Source organism: Lagenorhynchus albirostris, chromosome 1, assembly GCF_949774975.1.
Source record: "Lagenorhynchus albirostris chromosome 1, mLagAlb1.1, whole genome shotgun sequence".
Classification (NCBI taxonomy): Eukaryota; Metazoa; Chordata; class Mammalia; order Artiodactyla; family Delphinidae; genus Lagenorhynchus; species Lagenorhynchus albirostris.
Window position 1 is genome coordinate 13,995,173 of NC_083095.1, and position 27,642 is coordinate 14,022,814.

Consider the following 27,642-nt stretch of genomic DNA (forward strand, 5'->3'; position numbering starts at 1 on the left):
TACCCACTCCTGGGGATAACTGAGCCCTTTCTCCTCCAGCTCTTTCAAGAAGCTGTTGATGGCTATTCCAGCCCACAGATGTCTCCCAGGACTGAATCCTGCAGATGTTAGGTGGGCAGGAAATATCTAATTAATTTGAGAAAAGAGACTAATACACAAAGGCTTAGAAGATACAATTTGTCGAGACTATTTTGTTCATTGTGGTTAGAGAATTAAAAACTTTTAAACTACAAAATCTAGGGAAAAAGTCTAACTGTTGACAAGTAAGCAGGAGAGGCACAGTAGGCCAGCGGGTGAGAGCAGAATCTGAGCTCACATACTTTTCAATCACAATTACAGCCAACACTGCTCATCTTCAAGTTCTGTACCTGTAAGGTCTGGTAATGCAGCTGCCTCATAAAAGTGATGTGCAGATTATATCAGAGAAGGTGTGTAAAGCCCCAGGCACATACATGTTGCTTAACAGATACTACTTATTACCGTCATTGAATACTTGGCTAAATTTATGGGAGGCTGACTCTGGTCCTTCTCTCTGGTGTGACTCACCAAGCAATGGAATTCTCCAGAAGGCAGGTCCATTTGGGCCTCCTAATCCTAGGTTATAGTGGTAGATGGGTCCAAAAACCATTCATCAGATTGCTTCACTGATTCAATAACCCTATCACAGGGCTTTCCCGGTGGTGCAGTGGTTGAGAGTCTGCCTGCCGATGTAGGGGACATGGGTTCGTGCCCCGGTCCGGGAGGATCCCACATGCTGCGGAGCGGCTGGGCCCGTGAGCCATGGCCACTGAGCCTGCGCGTCCGGAGCCTGTGCTCCGCAACGGGAGAGGCCACAACAGTGTGAGGCCCGCGTACCGCAAAAAAAAAAAAAAAAAAAAAAAAATCCTATCACAAGTTCCCAAGGCAGCGATACAGTGAGCTTCTATTTTATTTTGTAAAGGATGTCCAAAGGATTTTGGTCTCCTTGATACAGACATATGCCCCCCAATTTTCAATACAGATATGAGTGATAATGTGCCAGGAACTTAAAAGCATGGTTAAAATTAAACCAATCATGCAGATGTCCAACAATCTTGTCAGATTAAGTGCCAAAAAGGACACATCACATCAGCTGTGTTTTGGGGGCTGGTATCTGATTTATAGATACAATGTATCAACAAAGAAATGCCAGCAGAAAAACAAAAATGATTATGACCCATGTTTTTCCAAAGATAAGCAAGAGCAGAGTCTAGAAGAGATAACATACGTGGGAGTGCGCTTTTGCAAGTTACGATTCTGACAGATCACCAAACAGACTGAGAAATCCACTTGCAACCTCACTTTGTTTCTCAGTCACAGGCATGTTACGACCCCCTTTTGAATCTGGATTTGGAAGCCTAGCTTTCAATCCACTGCACAGACCAGCCTAGCGGTCAACTTAGTCTGTAAAAGAATCCATCTCTCTTTGATCCCACAAATCAAATCACACGGGCTTAAAAAGCCATCATGTCAGCATACAGAATCCAAAATGACAAAAAACACTGTCAAGCGGAATCAAAAGTTGCTTTTCAAATTTCGGGTCAAAACTGGTATTTAGAACACCATATCAAACAATGTCAGTGTATATTTAATAGTAACCAATGTGATAACCCAAAACTGATTGCTATTTCATTTTCTACTGAAACGTTCCATTATTTTGGTCCATCTCCTATAGTGGAAAGGCAAAATAAGAACTTGGAAAGAGCAACAGGTTCATAAGATTTGAGTTTTGGTTTTGGTCAGCTGTTACCTTGGGGTTACATCCTTTGGGCACCAATTTCTTTGTCTATAATATGGGTTTAACACCATCTGTTCACTTCACTGGGTTATAATGAGGAATGAATAAAATAATCTAGGTGAAAGTGCTTAGGAAATTGTAAAGCATGGCACAAAGGAAACATTTGTAAAGTATTAATACTTTGAACAGATCCATGAAATTTTGTTAGAATATTCTCTGGGAGGCTATCTACTGTAAAAACGTTATATTTTTAACTTTTTTTTTTTTAACCTGCAGAGTCCTTTGTTCAAAGGAAACATTTAAAGCAGGACAGTGAGCTCTGAAAGTGGTTTCCAGGACCCTTAGGGCTCCAGGGACCACGGCCCCAAACCACTGATCTAGTCCAGCCCCTGGTTTACCACGTGGGGAAACAGCTTAGAAAACGGAAGGAGCTGTGGAGAGCAAGGGTGTGGCTGCAGGCAGTGGACTGTTTATAATCCAGGTAGCACTGAAAGGTCTGATGAATAGCCAGTATTTGGTCAATTCCCTTAGAGACCTCGAAAGGTTTCTGAAGCAGATCCCTCCCTGAGCCCCCAAACAAAGTCTGTGACATTGCTCAAGCACCTCGCCTTTGCTTCCCTGGGTCCCGCAGGGGGTTAGCCTCTGGGAACCTCACAGCCAATAGCACCAAGTACTGATGCTGCAGAGCCAACAAGTGGTTTCCACAAAAACCTTCCGAGACGGCATGAGGGGCAGCCTCCTTGGGGTGAGCGACCAGCTCCACGAACTCTGCCTGCATCTGTAACTTTCCCAGAGAGTTCCGTTCACAACCTTGCAGGTAACCCAATTCTTCCAGCTTCCTCCCGCCCTGCTCTCATCAGCCTGTTCCTCTGGATTCTTCTGGAAGGTTTCTATTGCGAACGCCCCTCTGCTTTTCCCTTCTGTGGCCACCTTTATAGTCTGTGTCTGGAACTCTGCACCAGTCTCTCAGTAGTTTTCTCTGCCCCCATGCTTTATTTCCTCTATTCTATCCCATAAACCAATTCCAGAAAGAGTCATGACTTAGAAGATAGAGCCGTTCAAGTGCTGGTTCGACCATGTCCTCGATGAGCAGCCTCAGCTCTGCATCTGTTTCTACATTCATAACATACCTGCTCCACTTAGATCTCAGAGGGCATGGGGATGGCCTTATCATGGGAACAGTACATCAGTTATAAAGCCTTGAACAAGGACAGACACTATCAGTAACATTAGCAAAACACTGTTGGCGATCTCACTCCCTTGTTCAAAGGCATTCAGTGCTCCCCACCTGCGAAGCCTCAAGTCCTCTGCCCGTCAGGCCAGCGTCACAAGCCCTGACCCATCCACTGGTCAGGCTGCCCTCCCACCCCACAGCTCTCCGTGCCAACCCAGACCACCGCCCCCTCTGGCAGCGCCCCCTGCCTCAGGACTTCAAGTACATGATTTCTTCTACCTAATGTTCCACCTCGGCCTATCAAACACAAAACATGCCACGTCCCAAAGCTTCATCTAGTTATTTTATGCAGAAGTGATCTCTCTCTTCTCTGAACCACCACCCCTGCATTACTGCCACCCTGGATGCCCTGAACTGCCACAGGGTAAACTGTGAGTTCCCCTGAACACACACACGTGCGCACACCTACCTACATCCCGATCAACCTCTCGGTAGATGGGCAGATCTAGTGATCAATATCCCAAGCTCGGGGACGTCTGCAGGCCCATAGGCCCACCATGGTATCAAGAATAGGTACTGAATGTGCATCTGCAAAGGAAGAGCAGATGAGCAAAAGACTGAATGATAAGGGACTTCAAAGCAATGTGGGACGACAGATACATCCAGAAGATCCAGGCTCTAGGCGGCATGAACCACTATGCGGGTGGTTGAGTTTGGTATGAACAGTGTAGATGGGCAGAAGCCAGAGGACTCAGGCGCTCGAGAAATCTGTCAGGTGCCCGGATGTTGACTAGCAAGTGGGAACTGATGACCAGGATGAAGAAGTGTTTTAGGAGAACCTGGAAGATTTAAGCACTGGACCCTACCAAAGCCTGGCACAGACCGGATGCTCAAAAGACTAACAGAGGCAGGACACACAAAGGCTAGGAAAAAGCAGCATCAGGCCTCTCACGGCCAGCCACACCGTCATCTGAGCTTGCACAGCCGGGGCCACAAATGACAGCTATGGCAGAAACCACAACCTTCACTGAGTTGGGGGTGGAGGGTGGGGAAGCTATGGCAAAGCGATGGGTAGGAAGTCAGAACATTTTCGTTGAAGGGCCAGGAGAGAAGAGTCGGGGAAAGGCCTGGCTCCGCAGTGCTGGAGGCTGTTAGCGGGGAGGAAGCACGATCTGACAAGTTGCTCTTAGGAAAGGGGGCTGCGGTGAGTTTTTGAGCTGCGTGTTCTCGCCAGAGACTTAGCCAGCCGTGCTGATCCTGAAGCAGAAGGCAACAGGGCTACACCAGCTAGAACACAAGCTGCTTGTGGGCAGGGACCATGCCTGTCTTGTTCATCATCCATCACCAAAGCATAGAGCAGTGTCGGGCACACAGGCAAGAAATATTCATGCTAGACTCTCTGGGTGTGAATCCTAGCTCTACCACCTTGCCTACTGGGCCACGTTATTCAAGGTCTCTATGCTTTAGTTTTCGTGTCTCTAAAATGAGGATTATAGTACCTAGATCTCAACTGGGAGGATGAGATGAGTCAGCATTAAGTGAGTCAGCATATAGTAAGCACCACACAAGTATTTGTTATCATTTGTGAGGCGTCTTCTCTGGAGGTCAGTTCCTGGTGCAGAGCTCCCAGACCGTACCTCGTCATCTCTAGCCACAGGTACAACTTGTCACTAGCAACGCCAGTGTACGAAGGGTCTAGAGGTCCTAGGTTGGGGGTCTCAAGCTTTCTCCCATCAGGGATAGTGCTTCAAGAGACTTGCTCCCACGAGCATGAAAAGCGGCATGTACTGACCTTGGTCTACTTGTACCAGGAGGGACCTTGAATCATCTCTAACATATAAAGGAAATCATTTGCAGACTTTCATATATAATAATAATAATAATAACCATTATTTGTAACCAAGTACTTGAGACATACCAACTTGGAGCTGTAGCCCCAGGCAACCAAGTCTACTCCAATGACATCCATGAATATTTTTCTGTGTGATCCAATCTGATTTTTACCAAAAAGCTCAGACAAAGGAGGAAAAAGACTATTTGTTTCAGAATCAAAGGAACAGACATAAGAGAAACATTGCACAGCTATGTGGAAAAGCAGAGGGGGGGAGAGTCTCCTTTATGTTTCCTCAAAAAGCCACAGTCGTTTTCTAGTCAAGCACTTGTCTTGTTTTCCCCTAAAGTGGCAGCACTAACATTTCTACTCATCCCGACCATCCTGCAATGCCTGTCGGTTGCTAGGCAACTGTAACAGGGATCGCTGCTCTCTGCCCACCCACAATGCACAGCTTTCATAATTGTTCTCACTGGGTTTGCCAATTACTCCTAGCCACTATCTTCTCAGCCAAGGTTGCTTCTTCAAGCTCATCTTCTTGCCTGCTTGGTCCTGTGGTAAAATTTAAACACTGTATTTGTCATTATGTTCCAGTAGTTCCATAACAGGCTGCCCATCAAACACAGGATGATTTCACAGTAGCATGGAGAACTATAAATAGCTTTCCATAACAGCAACCAGACAAAAGCCAGCCAATAAAACATTCTAATAAGTTCAAGCTAAAGTGCTAGTTTTAAGTTTCTTTGAACATATTCTTCTGGCTGAATATACTTGCCTTGATTATATAGAATAATTATGACCAGTTTTTAACTTAACCACATTGAGTTGAGAAAAGCCTATACCTATGGAAAATCTTTAGGTCACATACTACACATCCATATGTCATATAAACAAAACAGATAAAGTTTTGATAAGCTTTCTTGACTCCCTAGAGGCCTAATGAACATGACCTTAATAATAACACGTGGTTGTCAGTAGCCAGTAAAAACCAAGTAGTTGACTAACATCGTCATACATCATACCGTTTAATGGGTAACCTTCACACTTACCTCCTATCTTCCTTCTCTGAGCATTCCATAAGTGAGAAAAGGCTCAGATTAGAAATGACTTTCCCGGGGGTGGTGGTGGTGCTGTGATGAACTGGGAGACTGGGATTGACATGTATACACTAATATGTATAAAATGGATAACTAATAAGAACGTGCTGTATAAAAAAATTAATTAAATAAAATTCAAAAAAAAAAAAGAAATGACTTCCCCAAAATTTGAGAGGCAAGGCTAGTAAGCGGCAATCCCGAATTAGGACATGGATCTTTGGACTCTACCTCAGGGCCATCTCCTCCACAGTACGATGGCTGATTGGATAAAATCATCACCTGAGGTACCTGAGTTTGAAAGGGCTGATGAGGTTGAAGCTAAGAAACTAGCAGTAGTGGTTTGGGGTTGAGCAGAATGGCTGGGGAACAGGAGTGGGATGACAAACCTGCTCTGCACACCCTTGTTCTATGATGTGTGGATATAATGTATTTGAACAGAAGTTCTGAAAAGGGCGCTGATTCAAATACGTACTGGTCCCTAACCATACGCTGGGCACAGCGTTAGATGCTGAGGATAAAGGTGAGTTAAGACCTGGCACCCACTCTCAAGCAGCTCATAATAAATTGAGGCCAATGGATGCCCAAAGACCAACAAGGGAGATGTAAAAGGACCAGGCAAGAGGTGCTTGAAAACACAAAGGAAAAACAATGAATCATGTCTGCTGAGCTAGAAGAAGTTGCAAAGGGGAAGATTTGAGACCAACCTTAAGAATAAGCTTAAGTTAAAAAAAAAAAAAAAAAGGATAAGCTTAAGTGTTCTGGACAGTACAGAAAGGAAAACATACTTAAACCTGAGAAGCGGTCAGAAAATGAACGGTACTGTAGTTAGATTAAGAGGGATACCACACATTCATTCAAAATTTCCTGAGCCACTGCAGACCAGGTACTGTACTAGGTGCTATACTTAGTGGTCTGAAAGAAAACAGACATTGCACAAAATTACCAAGTGTCAGGAAGAGCATTTTCGTAGGAAAAAAAGTATGGGAATTATGAAATCATTTTCTCTTAGATTAGAACAAAAACTAACATATACAAGTCCAATCATGCGGAAACTTCATTAAAAATGGTTTTAGTGCAGATTTGAGTGATGTGGCAGCTCTATACTAAAACACTACCCAGGATCTATAAAAAAGGTTTTCAGTCAGAATCCCAATCACAACACATCATGAAAGAGAGGAAATGAAAACTTTGTGATTTTTGTGTATTTAAAAGGATAAATAAAACAGAAGATGAAAACTATATTAAGGCTAGCATTTTTATAAGATTTCAGTCCCTGATCTTCAAGCCAGTTTCCACATTTGTGAAATGTCAACTGGGTAAAACCAAGTCCCTATGACCAGGAAGCCAACATCCTCTACTTACGATGGGTACAGAAATGACCAGTGATCATTATGCACACACTATAGGAAATATGAGAAGTACACTTCTAAAGTGATGAGGTTTTTTGTGTTTTTTTGGAAATTAGATCTTTTAGGATCCTACTTATCTTTTATAAGACTTACTATCATTATTTTTTAACAACTCTACACATCCTAGTGAATGTGGTTCTCCAAAGCCATCATGCTGCAGGGTTATTACCTCACTCCAATAAAGCTGTCTTCTTTGGCTCCAAATAATGCTAGAACTTCACTTCTTAAACAGCCTCTAGAGCCTGAGGTTCAGTCTTTTGAGTATATTCAAGGGGCATTTCCCTTAACTATGGAAAATAAACCTCAAGTTTAAAAATAGTAAGAAATTATTTCAAGTCAAGACTGGAGAATAAGATGGATGAATCAAGCTGGGTAATGAATACCAATGAGGCCGGTGGAGGGCAGAACTGGAAGACAGCCCCCAAGATTTCTGCCCCTGCCCCCGGTGTACGTATCCAGTATAATCCCCTCCCCTGGAGTGTGAGCAAAAATTGTGAGTATGATGGGATTTTATTCCCATGATTAGGTCACTAATCCCTTGACTTTTAAGTTAATCAAAAGGTTTGGGATAATCTTGGGTTGGCCTGACCTAATCAGGTGAAACCTAAAAGGAGGGACTAGGTCCTTCCTGAGGAGAGATTCTCCTGTTGATTTTGAAGAAGCAAACAGCTATGCTTTGCCATAAGCAACTAAATTCTGCCAACAACCAGTGAGTTTGGAAGAAGACGCTGAGCCTTAGAGGAGATCATAGCCCTCCCTGGTCAACACTTTGATCCTGTGCAGCTAACCCATGTCCAGACTCCTGACCCACAGAAACCGCAGGATACTAAATCTGCATTGTTTTCAGTCACTCAGTTTGTGGTAACTTATTACAAAGCAACAATAACCTTATACAAGGCCTAGAACAGAAGCATGTCTATTAAGAAACAGTACTCGTTAATGTGCCATGTAAACTCATTTTGAAGGAAATTCCAAAGAGTGGCAAAAGGATTTGAGCAGTGGCAGTATTCTTCATAAAATATCTAGTTTCAAAAGGTGACCACCTTGAAGGGCAACACTTCTTTGGACATGCAAATCTGGCTTATTAGAAAAAAGAAGTCTCATTTTTAGGTTAGAGTCAAAATTCACATTGCTTATCATCCATCTTGCTTATTACTGTTATAATTTTTTTCTGGGAAATCTGTTTTAGTAAAAGGTATTTATTCATCCCAAACGTGAACACTAACATGGAGGGGTAATAGATCAAAGTAGTAAAGCGTCAAAAAAAAAAAAAGGGAGTTAAATGCATGCAGCTTTTGATGTATTTATCTTTCACTAAAATCCCCATTCTTAAAACATAATACGTCTGCCACTCTGTAGATGGATTGTAAGGTTTGCTGGCATTATCGTTTCATTTAGACTAGAATCCATGGTTCTCTCTACAACCCCACCTCATCACTCTAAAGTAGGAAAATGCATTAAATGAAAGAACAGCAGCACTCATAAATCAGTTGTTCACAGAGTTCTGAATTTATTCTCAGAGACGACAATACCATCCACCAGGAGAGACAATCTAGGGGATATTCAGAAAAGCATGGGGCATCTGGATGGCTTTCAGCGTGACATGGTGGCTCGTATGTGAGGCCCAGGTTACTAAACACCCCATAACGCACAGGACAATCCTGCACAACGAAGGATTATCTTGACCAAAATGCCAGTTACTGCTCTGACCTCCCCGGCCCTCCAATCCCACTCACTCCAGCAATACCCACTTGGTTTCTCCATCACAAACCAGAATATCCCCAACTCCGCCTCTCTGCCCAGAACGCTTTCCCCCAGCTCTCCACCCACACGGCTCCCTCGCTTCTTTCAGGTCTCTGCTTAAATGTCACCACGTCAGCGAGGCGTTCCCTGACCATCCTATTCACGAGCAGCCTCCCTTCCTGACACAGGGATAGCACAGTGCCTGAGGATGTTACTGGGCTCCCGGGCGCTTGTTGACCCTCTCTGTGCTTCAGTTCTCCCATGTGTAAAGGGGACTAACAGCTCTGTCGTAGGGTTGTTATGAGGATTACATGAGCGTATGTGTGTGTATGGACTATGCTTTTAGAAGAATGCCTGGAACTTAGCGTAAGCACTACATTAGCTCTGAAAATCTAAAACAACCGAAACCAACTTGGAAATTAAGCTATTACCTAACTTATTATATTAATGGCAAAACTTAATTTTGTTAACTCATTAAGTGACAGAAGTTGACCTAAGCTAACATGAGGCTACTTGTAACACCACTAAGGATGTTAATAGATGGTATATGTATCATATTATGTTTCCATGCTCCAAATACATCTTGCCTCAAGGACTTTGAGTAAAGGACTGTGCACCTCAATTATTCTTCTACTTTATTTTTCTCTAGAGCAATTATCACCATTTTGATACATATAAACTTGGTTTTTGTGTAATTCTCACCATTGTAAAGTCAAGGATTACATTTTATTATTGCACTGTACCTGTATCCCTGCACCTGGAAAAGTACCTGCTACATAGCAGGTGCTCAATAAATACGTGTTGAAATGAATGGTTAAATTTTATGATGCCCAAAATACAACATAGAACATTTCTTAGGTAGAAGGAAGATTATTTCATGGAAGATGGTGACCAGTTAGTTGTTCTTTAACTCAGGAGGGAAGGCTTGGATCCAATTCATCTGTGTGGCAGTGGAACACTGGGTTAATGTGATGTTTAGTCCCTGTATGTTCCTCCCCTCCTAGGCACCAACCTCGTGCTCCACTCTTCCCTGACCATCCACAAAGGCTCAGGGTGTCCATGATCAGTTCCAAAGAGAACTCCAAAATATACCATGTGTACACCGACCTTCTGAGTGCAACATCGCCAATAAACAATTCCACTTGACCGTCCCACTATAATAAATCAGTCTAATCGAGTTGACCATTCTCCCACCGAAACCAGTTTCATTTCCTGACTTCTCTATTGATGATGGTGACCATCCCCCATCTCCCTACCAGCCACACCCCAAGCCCAGGACTTGCCTTTGAAGCATCTCCCACAGTCAATTACGCACAAAGTCTAGGCAGTGCTTCACTGGTACAGCCTCCATCCTGGCCTTCGTTCGATTCCTCGTTAACAAATCTGTGCTGAGCGCCCCTCCATGCCAGGCACCGGAGGGCACTGAAGAAGACAGAAATGGACTTGGCTCAGAGGTGAGAGGGGAAGCCAGTGATCACACAAGCAACCACACTGAAAGGGAAACAACATAGACCATGCAAGAAGCCCAGGGCATATGGACACCCTGCCTGGAACAGAGTAGTGTCTGGAAAGAGCAATGGCTAAAATAAGTAATATGTGTGCCATGAGTTGTTGGACAGATGGACACCAGGAGGCTGAGGAAGCAAGGAGAGTTTCAGTGACGTTTAAGCTGAGAGCTGAAAGTCAGTGTAGGCCTTGCTGGGTGAAAATCTACTTATGCAGAATGGTCAGAATTAACACTGCAATTACATAACACATATACAACCAGCTGTTTGACAGAACCTCTTTGGTCCTAATGTAAATCCCATGAGAGCATGAACCTCTCATTCTAACGGTGGAGTAGGTACCATGGAGGGGCCACACGCGTTGGACTATCACTAGTGACCCGTGTGTCAAGTTTGTGCTCTTCCACTCCCAGTTCTTTCATTATACTTTATCAGTGAATTTACCGCTCTGAACTTAAAGTTGAACTCTTCTGCCCGTGGGTCAAATCACCAAGCGTGGCACCTCACAGCCTCGTGGCTGCGTGCAGATGAGGCGTCTGAGGCTCAGAGAGGTTAAGAAACTTGTTCATGGCAAAAGACTTGTTCAGGAGTAGACAGATCATCTCGTCCAGGACCGTCTGATGATGTAAAGCTCATACCCTCTTCTCTACAAGATGAGACAGAACAGTGAGCTCCCAAGCACACGCACAAGTGCTCTTAAGGATGTGCAGGAGGGAGAGACCAGTAGCGGCTGGCAAAGCCTCCTTGAGAAGAGGCCAGCCCTGAGCACAATACTGACGAGATGAGCAGCAGCTGGAGAGGCAGAGGAAAAGGACCAAGGCATCTGGAAAGGGGACTCCATGGGCTGCTGGCAGGATGACTTCAGGGGCAAAGGAGGCCAGCCCGGCGGCTGCTGGCAGTTCCCGCCAGGAAGTACAGGAGAAGCAAGGTGGAAATGGGGTGGCCAGGGTCTGAATGTCAATGGAGGACTCCAGACTTCAGCTTACAGGAAACGGGCGAGGATTCTGAACATGGGACGGTGAGGAAGACCCGTGTCTCTGAAAGATGAATGGTCATGGACAACAAGGACAGGTGGCCTGGGAAGAGGACGACCTGTGTAATGGGACAGCAGACAGGCAATCATTTCAGAAGTCCAGGGATTAGAAAAGGAAACTTGGAGACACCTGAAGGACGAGTAAGCTTTGTTAGCTATTTCGAAAGCGTCCACGTGCCCACGTCAAGAATACAGTTGATCTCTTTCTATTGAAATCATTTCTGTGTCTGGCTTCTGACATCTCTGAGATTCTGAGCATCTCAAAGGCACTACGTACATCTTCTTATTGTTTTATCCCGAGTGCCCAGCATCCACAGGAGGAAGGACCTCGGTAAACGCTCCAAGGAAGGAAGAGCACAAGAGGACAGCTGGGCTTCAAGCCTGATGAGAGTGGGCAGGTGCCTCTGGGGCAAAGAGGGGTGACGGGAAAGGAACCTCCTTCTAGATAGATGAGCTCGGTTTGGGAGATAAGGTTGAAAACAAAAAAGAAAGGAGTTACTAGTAGATGTCACTTATACTTGGGATCTGTACCTTCCCTTGTTATGAAAGGGCTGGAGAGCGGGCTCTAAGTATGTTCTAAATTGTTATAGAAGTTACATTTCTCAGGTATCCTTTCATAAAACTGGAGTGCTATGGGGGCTTTTTCTCCTTTACATAACAAAGTAAAATGTGCTGCAGTTTCTTTTGACCTAACTGGTCTTCACAGAAAACAGGAGCACTAAAACCGTATCTTAATTAAGAGGCAATAGAAGGTAGAGCTGAAGAGTGCCAGTCGTGGAGCCAAAGGCCTGGGGTTCAAATCCTGCTTCTACCACTTACTACCGTGTGACCACGGGCAGCCTTTTCAACCACTCATTTCTCCAAGTCCTCATGGAGCTGTTGAGCATTAAATGAATAATCGTACATAAAGCATTTAGAACAGCGTCTGGCATGTCGAAATCCCTGAATGAATATTACTTGTTGTCCTTTAAACATCTTGGCAAGTATAGTTTTTGGTCTAGGTGCTCCAGAATAAAATTAGAAGCCACAGATTCACAAAGACCAATTTCAAATTCTTCAATTAACTTGCAAGTTATAATTAAGCCAGTCAGTACTACAGCAGACATTCACAGTACAAAACCGCCACCAAATATTAAATGAATCAACTGACAGTAGATGCTTTCTGGACTTAAGCGCAAGAACACAGGTGCACTTGTCTGAGAAGATCTGTTCTGAAGGTATCTGGATCTGTTTTTATTCATCTAGCTGCATGGACTCACTCAGATTCTCCCTGAAAGCCCCATGGGCTTTCTCAGCTCTGTGCCCTTCGTCCCCTAGCTCCTCGGCTCAGATTCCCCTCCCAATCCACCTGGTTTACGTCCAGACCTACCTTGAGACCTACATGAAATACCACTTTCTTATCTTTAGCTGGTGGTCTCTCACACAACCAGACCCTGCTCCCGCCAGAAAATATGTTTCTAACACTGGTCCTTACACAGCGGAACGACGAGGGGCCAGCGTCGTCTCTCCCGGCAGCCCCTGCACGGCAGGAGCACGCCTCGCTCTTTTTCCCAGTCGTGCTCCCAGGGCTGAGCACACACTGTCGTTAAACTATGAAACTCAGCCCGTAGAAAAGGATTACTCACGGGGTTAACTTAATCTCAACCTCCCTTAGTGCCCTTAAATCATAATCAGTAAATCTCATGCAACTTCTGTGAAGCACATCTATCCTTTTCACTCCACGTTGAGGAAAAACAATCCCCAAATTGTCTTTTCCAGGGAAAGTAAAGAGAGGCTCAAGACTGCAACACAGGACCGGAGACTTGAGACTCCAGGCTGCGGGCTGGCCCTATGGATTCTGGACCTTGAAGCTCCCACAATCGCGAGTCAATTCCTTAAAATAAAAATACCTCTCTGTGTATCTCAGCTACTGGTTCCGTTTCTCTGGAGAACCCTGACTAACACGGCAGCGTGAGAGGAATCGTCCCTCCCTTCCCAGGACCCAACGTTTCCATTTCTATCCTACAGGCCAGCCCTCCAAACAGCCTCTCTTCTCCTTTATCCCTGGGTCCCCGGCACCAGGATTTCCATCTCTAGTAACCCTCAAAGACCCACAGCAAGCACTCTTACATAGAAGATTTCGACACTAACATCTTGGAGGAAAAGTCTACCTAATGGCAGGAGGGGAGTAAAAGAGATCACTTCTGATCACTCTGTGGATAAAAGGTGAGCTGCACGCTTTTGAATGCTTAATTTCTTGGGGCACCTGTTTTCCCAGCCAAAAAACCCATGATGCTAGACGAGACCACTTTTCCCCAATAACTGATATGTTTCTTTATATTGCTCTGACCCTCTCACCCTATTTTGAGAAAAAACATTCTGCTAATAGTTAAGAGGATTTTAACCAAAGTTGGAAGAATAGCCTTCAGATTCAATTCAACATTGCTGCAAAGTGGTACGATTTCAGTAAGAGCCTTGATGAGTATAAAAACATATTATAATGGGTAGAGAATCTGTCAGATCTGATTGAGGGAAATGTCTGTCACATCATTTCAGGTACTCAACACAGAGCAAAACAACAAGCTTTGTAATAAAGTAGCCCTTGGGATGTATGATGGCCTACCACTCCGCAATGCTTCCAATGGTAGCGTTGTAGAATCAGAAGCAAGTAGATAATTTCATTGAGTCCTACTGACTCATCAGCATATACAAGGAAGCAAAGGTCACACACAGCATCACGATGTGACAGAACCAGTATTAAAAGCCAGGTTTTTCTCCTTGCAACTTAGTAAGCTGGTTTAACAGACAGTTACTGAGCACATAGGTGAGCTGACACTGAAATGTGGTCTCTGAGCATCCAGGTCACTTGGGAGGCTGTTCAAGGATCCACGTTAGGCCCCAATTCATGTTTTTGTTGGTTAACTTCATAGAAGACTGGGTAGTATTATAACTTAATTTCTCATCACTTGAAATTCAGGAATACTGGTAATAATCTAGCTTTCTCAAGTGTGTTTTATTTAAAATACACTTGGGGGAGGAAGTAACAATCTCCCACTCACCAAAGCCCAAACTCCTCACCCACAGAGGGGCCACACGGCCTCCATGCCTCTGCTCTCCCTGGCATTTCCTATCTGTCTCAGGCAATGACTTCTCCACCCAGGGGATCTACAGTTCAGGTCTCAAACTCAGGTAACCTACTCTTTACAGGCAGAAGTTTCTCTTTTTATAGGCACACAACAAAGAGAAGGGCACTAATTCCCCTGGCCATCCTTCACAGCCTTGAGGGCAGAGCTTGAACAAGTGTAACGACAGCTCTCATGTCATGGGCTGATATGTCTCCAGCACTGGGCTCTGTTATTTAACTCTCACAATAACCCCGAGCCATCACCTTTCCCATTTTATACAACAGGAAAGAGCCTCAGGTTAAATAAATTTCCCAAGTTCACGGAGCTAGTAAATAACAGAAGAGTCCGATCTTTAGGACTCAGGAGTGTGCTTTCCCATTGTGCTATGGCTCCTCAGAAACGTCTGGGAAGCCCTCTCTCACATCTAAACTCCACCACTAACACCGTTTAGTCTCGGACCCGTATCCGGAGCCAGGGGCAAAGGTTAGCCACTAATTTCCATAAACTAGGAAAGTAACTTGGCTGCTTCTAAGTGGTTCTTTGGTTGAAAAGTGTGTTCATGAAAGCTTTTAAACTTCTGTTTGAAAGTTTGTTCATCATTAAAGAAATAATTCTACTCTGTGATAACTTAATTAGTTGCTATTGGCATCAACTGTGTTATTAAATTATGAAGAGATGCCTAACGGTCTCTGTAGATTAGAAGCCAGGAACTAAAGTTCTAGTCCAGCTCTATTTTATAGCTTGTTATAAAAACAGACACAAAAATGCTAATAGGTAGGGACTTTCTTATAGGGGGTGACAAAAATAATCTAAAATTGGATTACTGTGATGGTTTCATAATTCTGTGAATATACTAAATCATTAAATTGTAGACTTCAAATTGGTAAACTTTACAGTATGTTAATTACATCTTAATAAAGATGTTTAAAAAAACACAAAGAGATCTGATTGCTCAAGTTTCACTTATCTAAGAAGAAAATAATTAAGGAATATTAATTTTACCATGTTATTCTTCTTCTGTATTTACTCCAAATGTCAATTTGCTTAATTCCTATTTCTGAAGTATTAAATACAGAAGTAAACACAAACTTTATGCAAACCGTGTAAACATCTACACTTATAAGTAAAATCAGGCAATGATCCCTCTACCAAGGGATTCATGTCAAGGGCCTACTTTAAATAAGGCTCATATAAGACACACACATACACAAAGAAGACTAACAACAATCCACAAAGTCACTTTTTGGAATCCTATTCAGTACTCTTAGCAGGAGTTACAAATACACTTGTAACAACTCCTCCCATTAGGAATGTAAGAACTACGTACCTTGTGACAAGGAACCACGCAAGTTGACTGAAGTCTGGAGAGGGTCTCATATATGTCTTAATATGTGGCATGGCATTGCTGCGGCCTGACGTGTCAGCTGACCATTTGCTAGTGACGGGAAAGACACACATCACTAATTAGAAAATATAAATTGGTCATTGTCCTAGTATGAGGAAACTGTCTCAAAAGCAAACTCCTATCATCTAAAAAACACAGTGAGTACATTGTTCTCTGGGATATGACCTGTGATATCTCCTTAAACTGTACTCAGCTAACAGCATAACACATGTTCATTTTAGAATGTAGGTACGCAGAAGAAAAATTTACCACCACCTACAAAAAGCACTGTAACCTTTCGTATGGCCTTCCCATCTTGTCATGAATACACATACATATTATTTCTATTGTGCTTTTAACCGCATGTATGCACATCTGGTCTCCTTGAAAGCAGGAACTGCGCTCCTGGAGCACGTTACTGAGCACAAGAGGCTCACCAAATGCTTGTTGAAAGAATAAAATACAAAATGGGAAAAATACAAACAGTATGAATATCAAAATGGAATGCTGAAAGGCAGGGGGACAATTCAGAAATATTCCAGTCAAATGCTGATATTCATATATCTGAGTTTGGTTTCTAAGTTTCCAACATTTTTAGGACTACGGTTCCATGGGGGAAAAAATGACCTATATTACGAGGCAACAATCCTTACTTATGAATATAAGAGGATGGTCCCTCAAGAAAACAGATTGTCTGCAAGAGTAAAATCAGGATTAGGTAGATTCGTTATTAGATTGTTACATTCACTTGTATGAGGACAATACTGAAAGGAGTTCAATTTTTAAAAATGTCCTCTGCAAAACCAAACATCTCCAAAGAAAGCATTAAAGAAAGGCTCCAGGATGAATGGCGTACTGAATTAGACTGAAAGCTTTTTTTTTTTTGGCCTTGCTGCACTGCACGTGGGATTTTAGTTCCCCGACCAGGGACTGAATCCGGGCCCTTGGCAGTGAAAGCGTGGAGTTCTAACCACTGGACCGCCAGGGAACTCCCAGACTGAAAGCTAGAGAAATGTAATCTGCCCTCGTTTCTGGCGTCCAGCATAATGAATGCTTGTTGAAGCAAGTATGAAACTAGAACTGGCCTAGAACACGCAGGATGTGCAGCCACTGCAGCCAGAAGAGGACGCGGGACACCCCGCTCACCTGAACACTCGGCCATTTGCTGACTGTTACAACAAGCCAAAGGCACCCCGTGCCCTGGAGAGAGTGGCGTGGATTCTTCCCTCGGTAAGCCTGTGGTTTCACAGCGTATGAATGTGTAGACGGAAGGATGACATATTTTGGAAATATGGACGAAAATGCTGCTTATGTAAATTCGAAACTTCCCAACATGTTCTTTTATTTACCTTTTTCTCTGTATGCCAATATTTGACTCTTTGGTATTAAAAAACATTTCCAAGAAATGTTTAGAACCTTGTTTTAAATGATTTCTATCACTAACATATGCAGATAAAAAATATAGCCATATTATATAAGGTCCTTTTTTTAAAAAAAAAATCATACTGACAAATAACATTCTTGTTTTACCCTAAAGAAGCAAAGGCAGCATTCTAAACCTATTACTTACTGAAAATAGGAATGGAGCCAATTCTGTTTCTCCGCCGTCTGGATGCTATAGGGAAGAGAGCCCCCGGCTTTTAAAATAAGAAAAATAAAAAAATGAAAATTACTGACCATAATTTGAGGATCCTTTGTTAAGAAGAAAATCTACAGCAAACAGTTGGAAGGTAAAAGAAAACCACTACTTACTTCATCTTATGGAATAGTTCTTTGAAAGAAAATGGTTAAACAAACCTGCTTTGGGTTTGCTCTCTCAATGGGGTTTCCTTTCTTAGATATGCATGTCAAATAGTAAATGTTTACTATCTGAATAGAAAAAGGTATTTAATCACTGGGGTGGTAGTGGTGGTGGAAATTTAACATCTATAATAGCACAGATCTGAAATGTTAGGAAAGACCAGAGAATGAATCTCTGCCCATCCTGCTGTCCTCATGCAGGTGAGACACCCTTAGCCACATTTTGCCAGATGAGGTTTGGTGCACCTGTTTTTTGCCCAAGACCAGGACACTCGGGGGAAGGCACACTAGGATAAAAACTTGGTTCTCCTGCCTCCTTCACCTTTTACACTGATGTCTCCAAATAGACTTTGTCCTAGCTACACAGATTCTTACAAATGAAATAAAAGGATCACTAAATTAAAATGTTCAGTAAACAGGTACATTTTTAAAAAGGAATTCTAAAAGCCATAGTCCTACAAAGAGAACGAAGATACAGTTCCAAGTGGAAACACAATTAGAAGCCAATTTTTGTTCCTCTTTGAAAGGAAGAAAGTTCCCTGTAGATTCATCAGTGACTTTCCAAACACGTTAGAACTTCTCCATAGTAATCTATATCCAAAGAGGGCTTTAAATTCCTGACATATCGAATAAGGCATGTTGTATCTCCCACTACAAATTAACTAAGAACATAGCTGAGGTTTCAAGGACCAGTTACCCAATAGCTTTGTTGAAACTACCAAGTTCTTCCCTACTGAAAAACATGCTTTGCATGGATCTAGCCTATTAGAAGTACAGAAAGGAGGAGGAAAAAAAAAAAAAGCAGCCAAACCAACCAGAAAATCACCATGTCCCTGAGTCTCAGTGAAGTAATTTTAGCTTGCCATTAAAAAGCAACAAATGGGGCTTCCCTGGTGGCGCAGTGGTTGAGAGTCCGCCTGCCGATGCAGGGCACACGGGTTCGTGCCCCGGTCCGGGAAGATTCCACATGCTGCAGAGCGGCTGGGCCTGTGAGCCATGGCCGCTGAGCCTGCACGTCCGGAGCCTGTGCTCCGCAACGGGAGAGGCCACAACAGTGAGAGGCCCGCGTACCGCAAAAAAAAAAAAAAAAAAAAGCAACAAATGGGCTAATACACTCCAAACTCTACTGAGATTTTCCTGGCAGGGTCACATGTAGTTTGATAAGCAATGAATGGACTAAGCTGGTCTAATTCAGAGCACTCTGCTTCCAGCCATAAGCAAATGCCAATCAGACTTCCCCTTTTCCCAAGGCATTACCCTGTTTGGGTTTCTGGTTAATACCTCCTGAATGCACTATCTGGGGGGGGGCTGCTGAATTCTAAATAAGTTTAGTGCCCAGCACTGACATAAGGGAAATAGAGGACAAGACTGAAAGATGTCTACAAAACAGTCCTAGGATTTACAGATGAAGCTCTTGCAAGACAAGATGTATCAACTGGGTTATACCAAAGGTTTCATCTCAGTATTAAGCATAAGTTCCGGACCTTCAATATTATCTGTAACTGGAATTCAAATCTGGAAGAACCACACAGTACTTCAGGCAGAGGGGGATGTGGGGAAAGAGAGGTCAGAGAAAGGTATGACACACAGCTGTAGGGGAAGCTGGTTTTATCCGGACGTCTTGTCTGGACAACCAATATGCTGGTGGCAGAAGTGAGAACAATCTTATTGGTAAAAATATCAATCACTCAGAGCATTATTGTGAGGATTAAATAACACACAAATTGCCCAACTGCATGGCATCATCTTTGGAACACAGCACTGCTCAATATTACCTACTGTCATGATCCTTATCTAGTTAAGAGAGAATAATCTCTAAATTTCTAACCAACACTTTTCTGGTCTCAAGGAGGAAGGCATTTTTATTACTTGTTTTAAAAAGTTTACCAGGGCCATGTATAACTGAATCACTTTGCTGTACACCTGAAACTAACACAACATTGCAAATCAGCTATATCCCAATAAAATTTAAAAAGAAAATGTTTACCAGGGCATTTATGAAATATACACAAACACAAAATACAATCGGGACAGTTTCCCCAACAATTACCTGGATATCCTTCTAAGCTGGTCCGCACGTTTTCCACTGAAGGATAGATCTAAAAAAAAAAAAACAAAACACTTGGAATTTACCACATGGAAGAACTATTTGTTAAAAGGAATGAAGATTCGTTTTTAAGAAAATGAAAATCTCAATTAGAAATACCTAAAGACTTAGAAAACGTGCTTTAAATTTTAAACAAGTTCCCATCTCACTGAAAAAAATTAAACTTCTAGTAATTAAACTACAGAAAGCATTTATAGTCAATGAAAGAAAATTACATTTCCATTTGAGTATTTTTTTTCCCTCTGAAATGACAAATTAACACTGAATTGAATGCAAAATTATTAATTCAAAGGTCTCTAAACTAATAATGCTTGTAATTCTGCTGGCAATGTTTTATCAAGTATTTTTTCCCTTGGCTTGACGACCTCAAGGAAGGAATGGAGAATTAGCAGGCTAGTCTGTGGCTGAGATGGAGCTCTGAGCAAACCAGCAAGCTCCCAGCACCAAATGATATTAGGGCCACTTGATTACAAATGACTATGCTGAGGGCCTGCTGCTTGCATCCCCAAACCACGGAATGAAACATCTCTCTATGACAACGAGGACTGATTTGATTCTTCCCCTGGACTAGAGGATAAGAACAGTGACCTCGAGGAGGGGGACACTCACCAGATGAAGAGGAACAGCCCTTCCTAGGGCCCTGCTTTCTTTGCCCAGTGTCACCAAGCTCTCTTTAAACTCAGAACACAACCATTTTGATTCATCGGCCCCCATGGAGCCAACGCTTGAGAACTGACCTACTACAGGCCAGGACTCCGCTTTAGGTGTGGACGAGGTGTGCTCTTTCAGAATCTGTGAGAGAATAAAAACGAATGCTACCGTTACTCCAAACACGTGAACAGAAATGCTGTGACAACTCAGAACATGGTTTTCTGCCCTTGGAATGCCTCGTTCACAAGGAAAGGCTGAAAATATTAGCAACCAAGTTCATACCCATGTGTAGTTTTTTTTCCTTCTTTGGGAAATATTTTTAAACACTGAAGATATTTTATTTTAATTGAGTAAGTGGACACAAGTATTCTTCTTCCAAAATTCTTTGATTTGTACTAAAAGCAAAAACAGATTAAAAAAAACAAAAAGAAGACCCATTTTAGTAGCAATGTCAGATAAAGCACCAACCTGGCATAGGAAATTAGATTTTTGCCTTGAAGTTGCGATGGTTTAACATACCTAAACAATACTAGGAAGTCAAGCTATTGTATATTTTGACTCGTATCATTTGAAAGAGGTTTAACCCTTGGGGCCTAGGCAGCTGTGATGCTCTGGAAATAAAAGGGAATATATTTACATATAGATACATACTACCATAAGCACTGCAGAAGACTGACCTGCATTTCCTGCTTTGTCTGATATTTATGCAAGCTGCAGAAACAATTCAGAAAATACTGGGAAATTTTATCCATTTAAACACATACTGAGGGTCTTTCCTAGAGGCTGGAGATGGCAACAACAAAAAAAAAGCCGCAGTTCCTGCCCCAGTGGAGCTCATATTCTGACGGATGTATTGTTTAGTTTATATGTATTATTTTCCATTAATATTTATAAACACACTTCCCCAAAGAGCTCAAATAGTTCTCAACTTCCACCCTGGGTGCAGCATGGCAAAGGAAACAGGACTGAGCCAACAAGACTCAGCTTCTATTTGGGGCTATTCTGGGCTCGGTCCTTGATCAGGTACACGACCCTAGCCAAGTCCCTGGGCTTCTCTTTACACCTCAGTGGAACATACGTCTGATCACCCATCTTCCCTGGAGTGCAGCTACGATGCACCACGAGTTCCTGACAGTGGAAAGTGGTCGCAAACTCCAAGACGCTCCTCAGCTTTCAATAAGATTGGGATGCTGCACAGTATGTGCGATCACCCGGCCGCTCTGAAACACTGGCCCACAGGCTAATACACACTAGTGCTTACCGAACACTCAACACATGCCTTGCATTCATTTCCTCATTTAATCCTTACGTAATTCTGTGAGGGAAGTACTATTATTATGCCCATTTTATGGATGTCAAGAGGGGTTAAGGAGCAAGGCAAGATCACATGGCTCGTAACCAGGTCAGGATTTGGCCCTGGGTGTGGGTATCCGCCCACAAAGTTGTGCACTTAGCCAGTACGTGGGACCTTCTCCGCCCCAGGTCAAGATAGAAAGATGGTGGCTTCAAGACCTTGCCCACTTTCAGCTGTGGTGTCACAAAAGGAAATTAAAGTGAAAAGTTGTCACTGGCTGGGCGGAATTCTCACACAACATAATTTATGGAAAAAGAGGGGCTTTTAAGAAAGCCCTTTGAGGAATTTACCAAGGTCGATAAACTGACTCTAGAGAGAGGTGGAGAAAACTTTAAGCTTTAACTTGCTGGTTGTTTTACTTTGTTAAAGATCTTTCTTGGCTTATTTTCATACCAGCATCAAATGTCATTGCCATAATTACAGTTCTCAGGGCAATGGTTTAGCAAACAAAACACATCATAGCTCAGCTGTAGTCTTCACTCAACACTATTTTCTGTTCTTTGTTGAATTTGTGTTAAAAATCCTTGATGTGCTGATGAAAAGCTATAATACTTATATGAATAAAAAATCTCTTTATTACAAGAAATAAAAAAAACTAAAAATCCTCCATATATTTTTGCCATTTAGAATTGTTACCTCTACACCTATAAATGAGGCAAAATGTTAAAATGCAAGTAATTACTGGAAACTATAATTAGACAATCAATTATCAAGTGCCTACTATTTGCCCAGAATTGTGCTAGAGATACTACGAAGCTGCCTTCAAAATATACCAATTATAAATGAAAAAGGACAGAACATACATTACTTTTAAAAAAATGGTAAAATAGTAAAAATTCTGTTACCTTCCTAAGCCTAAAATGTCCCCAATTATCTTTTTGATTTCCTTGAAAGCGTCCCGGAGTTGAGCCAATAAGGTAAACACTAAAAAGATATAAAGCACAAGTTATAGAACATAGTGATTTGTGGACTCCCCAAATCACAAAATATTCATGAAAAGTAACATTAAGCAAGAAATATTCTACGAGCCAACCCACTTTCTTGAGATGCCTCTTCAGACTGACACTTAAAATCATTTTTGAGCACATCAAGTAATGGTGGGACACCCACGGAGTGTGAGGTACCAGGCAAAGAGCTCAGCAATTTTAAGAGAAAGCTCTCCAGCTGGGATGGGAGGGGGTGGGGTGATGGCACTCAGGTGAGGGGCAAGATCTCCCAGCCTCCACTTCAGTGCCCGAGGACCAGGAGGTGCAGACAGGGACAGGCCTGCTCTCATCACGTCCCGAAGGACAGCTATCTCCTGCCAGGCCCCCGTGTCCCAGACCTCACATGACGCTCAAGGTAAGCACCCCGTTGCTAAGACGCCACGTACTTTGTTTCTGAGAGGTCGTGCTCCTGGATGGTATCTATCCACTCCTTGAGGGGAGAGGCGTTATAAGCCATCAAGTAGCTGATGAGGTCAGCTTTAAAGTGTGTGGTTGATTCTCCAGATCTGTGGGTCCCATGGACTATTCGTGGGTACAAGGGGCTCAACCACATTCTGGAATGGAAAAAAATATATATAACCTTTAACAGTCAGAAGCACAGCTGATCACAGTGGTACCTCTGTATTGATTAGGCACTCACCCTAAGGAAGAGGTGAATTCTCACTACCTCTCTCCATGGTAGGTAAGGTCATCCTTATAAACATGAAACAAATCTGATGTCACCACTCCAATGGTTCCCGTCACATTCACAATTATTTCTGAAAACCTCACTGTGAATTTAAGACCCAGTAAGACCTGGCCTCTGTCCGCCTCTCCCGACTCAGTCTCTCCATGCTCCCTCCTTCATTCACGTACCTTCCCCCTCGCACCTCTACATCATTTTAAAAGACTTGATGACAACAGTTAAGTGTTCTACTCCTAACTGCTATAGCAACTCCACCACCAGCAGTAACCCCAGCAAGGTTCTGCCCATGCCTACGTCAGTGTAGCTCTTTAGCCAAGTGGAAAATAAAAGCTATCTAAGAAAAAAATGTATGTGCAAATGTTTTCAAATAAACAAATGTTTTCAATAAACAAACTCATTTTCATATATATATCCCACATCTGGTGTCTGGAATGAGTATAGACCACATTTAGTCATGTTACATTAACACTAACCTCAGACTTTCAAATAATTCAGTAAAAAAACTTTAAAGACATCTTTCATCAATTCTTTGTCAGCGTACTTTGCGTACTTTGCCAAAACTTCTATATCATACCCACAAATGGCAAACAAGCACAGCGAAACCCAGTCCTTCTGTGAAGTGGTCCCTCATAGATTACAAAGAAGTATGGCTTCAAACTTCTTGTGCTGTTTCTTCAACAGCAAAATCAGGTTAACAGCCCTGCCTCACCAAGGCGCCCACGAGGTAATGAACAGGTCTAACTTAAAGCAGCCTCAGCAAGTACGAGCTGTGTCTGCCTTTTTCCCCTTCTTGGGTTATTTCCACACTTCTACCCAACAAGCCAAAAGAGAAACTGCTCAATTCCTCTTTCACTCAGCGGCCCTCCAAGGAGACTAGTAAGAGGCAGCTGTCAGGGCAGGAAGGATCCAGGCCCACGAGGATCCCGGCTGTGCGTCTTGTGAACTCCGTACACGTTTCTAGCAGTGGCAAGTCACATCTTCCCTTCCCATCTCGAGGTGACCCCTCGCATGAGGGGTTATACTTGTGACCAGGACGGGAGTCCAGGCTCTGGACCTGGATCTGCTTCTACCTGGTTGTGTCATTCTGGGCAAGCTCGGTGACCCCTCTGGGCCTCCCTCTGACCCTGTGTGCGTAACGCGACCATGTCGGGCTGGCTGGCTGAGGTCTCTCCTCCCAGTAGCAACTCGGAGCCCACAGGGTGAGTGGGGCTCCTCCTGGATTAGAGGTTCACTCATGAGAGTTCTGAATGAGGAACATGACAGATGACGACTTTCTAAACGAGGATACCAAGATGTGAGGCGTTTTTAACATTTCACAAAATAAGAGAAATCACCCTGGGCCAAATAATTTTAAAATTGAGAAATTAACAGGTGGACCAAGAAGCAGGTGAAAAGGATGGCTGGAACACATGTGGAGAAGGCAAGAATCAGCAGAGCCATGATAGGATGACCAGGAAATGAGATTACACAAAAGAACTACTTTTAAATATTGGGCTGGCCAAGAAGTTCATTTGGGTTTTTCCATAAGGTCTTACGGAAAAATCCGAACGAACCTTTTGGCCAAGCCAATATTTTAAAAAGTTACAACCCACGACATGAAAGTCTCAGAGAGAGTAGAATCTAGACTAACCGTGAGATAACAGCACCTTCTATTCTGGGGTGGCCGGCAGAGGATAGCTGGAGGGAGATTTCATACCCTTGGTACTTTTGAGTTTTGAACCGCGTGAAGTTTTTTTAAATAAAGGAGAAAAATGAACACTGGAGCCATTTACCCTTAATCCCTTCCCCATAGTAGCCAACCCAGAGATGCCTAAGGAAACAGGCCTGGCTGCCTATAAACTCAAGCTCCAGAGGCGCTAGAGGCTGTGGGTGGGATTCTTTGAGCCACGGGAGAGCCAATTCGATAAATCCCTTTAGCTATATTATTGTTCCCTCAAGAACAAGCTATGTTAATATCACTTCCTTTTTTAGATGGGGCTACATATGAGTCATGAGTCCCAGAATGCAAGCTAGCCGCTAGAAGCTCCTGGGGCAGCAAAGACCTTGTTAACCGGAAACTCGGTGGATCAAGAGCACTGCGAATACTTTCTCCCATTCTGAGGGTTGTCTTTCGGTCTTGTTTATGGTTTCCTTTGCTGTGCAAAAGCTTTCAAGTTTCATTAGGTCCCATTTGTTTATTTTTGTTTTTATTTCCATTTCTCTAGAAGGTGGGTCAAAAAGGATCTTGCTGTGATTTATGTCATAGAGTGTTCTGCCTATGTTTTCCTCTAAGAGTTTGATAGTGTCTGGCCTTACATTTAGGTCTTTAATCCACTTTTTTTTTTTGCAGTACGCAGGCCTCTCAGTGTTGTGGCCTCTCCCGTTACGGAGCACAGGTCTAACTTGGGCTCAGTCAGAGCCCCAGAATAGGGCTCTAGCCCAGGCTGGGCAATGGTATGAGCGAGGGAATGAGGAGGAAGATGCAGGGGAAGATACTCGAACCTTGAAAGGGTGAGTTCCTTCTAACACAGGAAAGCAGAGACGTGCAGACTAGCTTAAGTGAAAGAAAGCGAAATTAAGGCTGGTCATAATGAAGCCTTATCGGGAAGGAGAACAAAGGGTGAAACGATTTGAACAAGTCCCTAAAATCCCTAAAAATAAACGTAAACTTCTCTTAGGAGATCAAAACCTAGATCTGGCATATATGCACCAAGGACAAAGGGTTGGTAATTAAAAAAATAAAATAAAATAGAGCCATGAAAAACCTTCATGTTCAATTCTTTTGGAGATTCACAACCATGTTACAGGCTCTAAAAAGACAGCCGTTTAGATTTGCTTTATGGGAAACTAAACTGACTGGGGGTGAGGGGATATTTTTAGCGTACAATCAACCCCCAAGTTTTCTTTTGATACCTGTTGGGAAGTGGCAAGTACAAGTGGATGCAGGAATAAGTGAGGACCAAGAAAGTTATCAGGAGGGTCTTAATGGAAAAATAATAGGTTCAGGTCTTTCATTTTTCATCCTCTTTCCTGCCTCAGGAAAGAGGCAGCATCTACTTGGATCTACTTGGCTGTAGAGTGTATGCATGATGCCATTTTGTAAAAACTAGAAAAAAACTACGGTGTATAAATATGTATGTTTACAGGTATAAAGGCAGTTATGGATGATTATGTGTTATGATTATGATTATGATTATGTGTTAAACAGTTAACACCGGCTACCTCAAGAGAGGAACTGGGGGGAGGTAGTAAAAGGATACTATCACTTTTTTTTGCACGTGTCTCTTTTTTATGCCATAATTCTGTTTTTTTTTCACAATTAAAAAACAGGAGAAAAAGAATAAATCGAATGTTCTCGCTTTTGACCTTTCTCAGCACACCCAGTGACTACCAAGAAATGAACGGAACCTACAAACCCTTGTGTTTTCTGGTGCCAGTCGGCGTGGATGAGGTTGGAGGTGTGTATGACAACCCGGAGGCCCTCTTCGTAGAGCAGTAGCATCATTTTCCTTTAAAAACAGAAAAAGGACCAAAAGGCATTAACAGTACTCTCATGATACCTTTCTAACGCAAATGCAATAGCTAAAGGAATTCTTTAAACTCTTATTACATTATCCCAACTTTGAACATTTAGTCTTCTTTTCTTCCATACATCATTGTTATCAAAGTCTGCTCAAGTGACAAGTGGAAAACCACCTTCCAAAATGCTGAGTATTTGGTGGTAAATGAACTTTTGCTCCATCCCGTCCACGTGGCCAGCCCTGGCGCTTTAAACCCCTCCCCACACTGTGGTCTGGCTCCTTATTATCTATTCAGCATCACCCATTACTATCAGGGACAACAGGAATCTTCTTGTCCAGTGTTTTCAGAGTATGGTCACAAACTCTTGCTACGCTGTGGCTACCTCACATTAAAAAAAAACTGCAACAGAATAAATTAGAAACTCAAGAGTATATTGCATATATTTAAGTGTTGGTTTGTGAAACTCCGGTTTCAGCACTTATCAGTACAGACACGTGCAGCAGACTGAAATGACAAACGCAT

The 27,642-nt window shown here is 42.9% G+C and overlaps 1 protein-coding gene across 7 annotated transcripts in view; it reads right to left on the bottom strand.

Moving 5' to 3' along the window:
- The window catches only part of TDP1 (tyrosyl-DNA phosphodiesterase 1), a 74,164-nt gene that overhangs the window by 24,527 nt on the left and 21,995 nt on the right, over nt 1-27,642 (bottom strand). For 5 of the 7 annotated variants that reach the window (XR_009534756.1, XM_060120995.1, XM_060121307.1 and 2 more), the window contains 7 exons: nt 27,015-27,107; nt 23,321-23,488; nt 22,794-22,872; nt 20,553-20,735; nt 19,887-19,935; nt 17,607-17,673; nt 15,980-16,087 (listed from right to left, as the gene is read on the bottom strand). Coding sequence is in view for 5 of the 7 variants with exons in the window: in XM_060120995.1 (XP_059976978.1) it covers nt 15,980-16,087; nt 17,607-17,673; nt 19,887-19,935; nt 20,553-20,735; nt 22,794-22,872; nt 23,321-23,488; nt 27,015-27,107 (747 nt within the window). In the remaining 2 variants the exon portion in view is untranslated. Of the gene's footprint in view, nt 1-10,305; nt 10,433-10,916; nt 11,162-15,979; nt 16,088-17,606; nt 17,674-19,886; nt 19,936-20,552; nt 20,736-22,793; nt 22,873-23,320; nt 23,489-27,014; nt 27,108-27,642 lie in introns of those variants that run through there. The other 2 variants (XR_009534732.1, XM_060121188.1) reach the window with 2 other exon arrangements.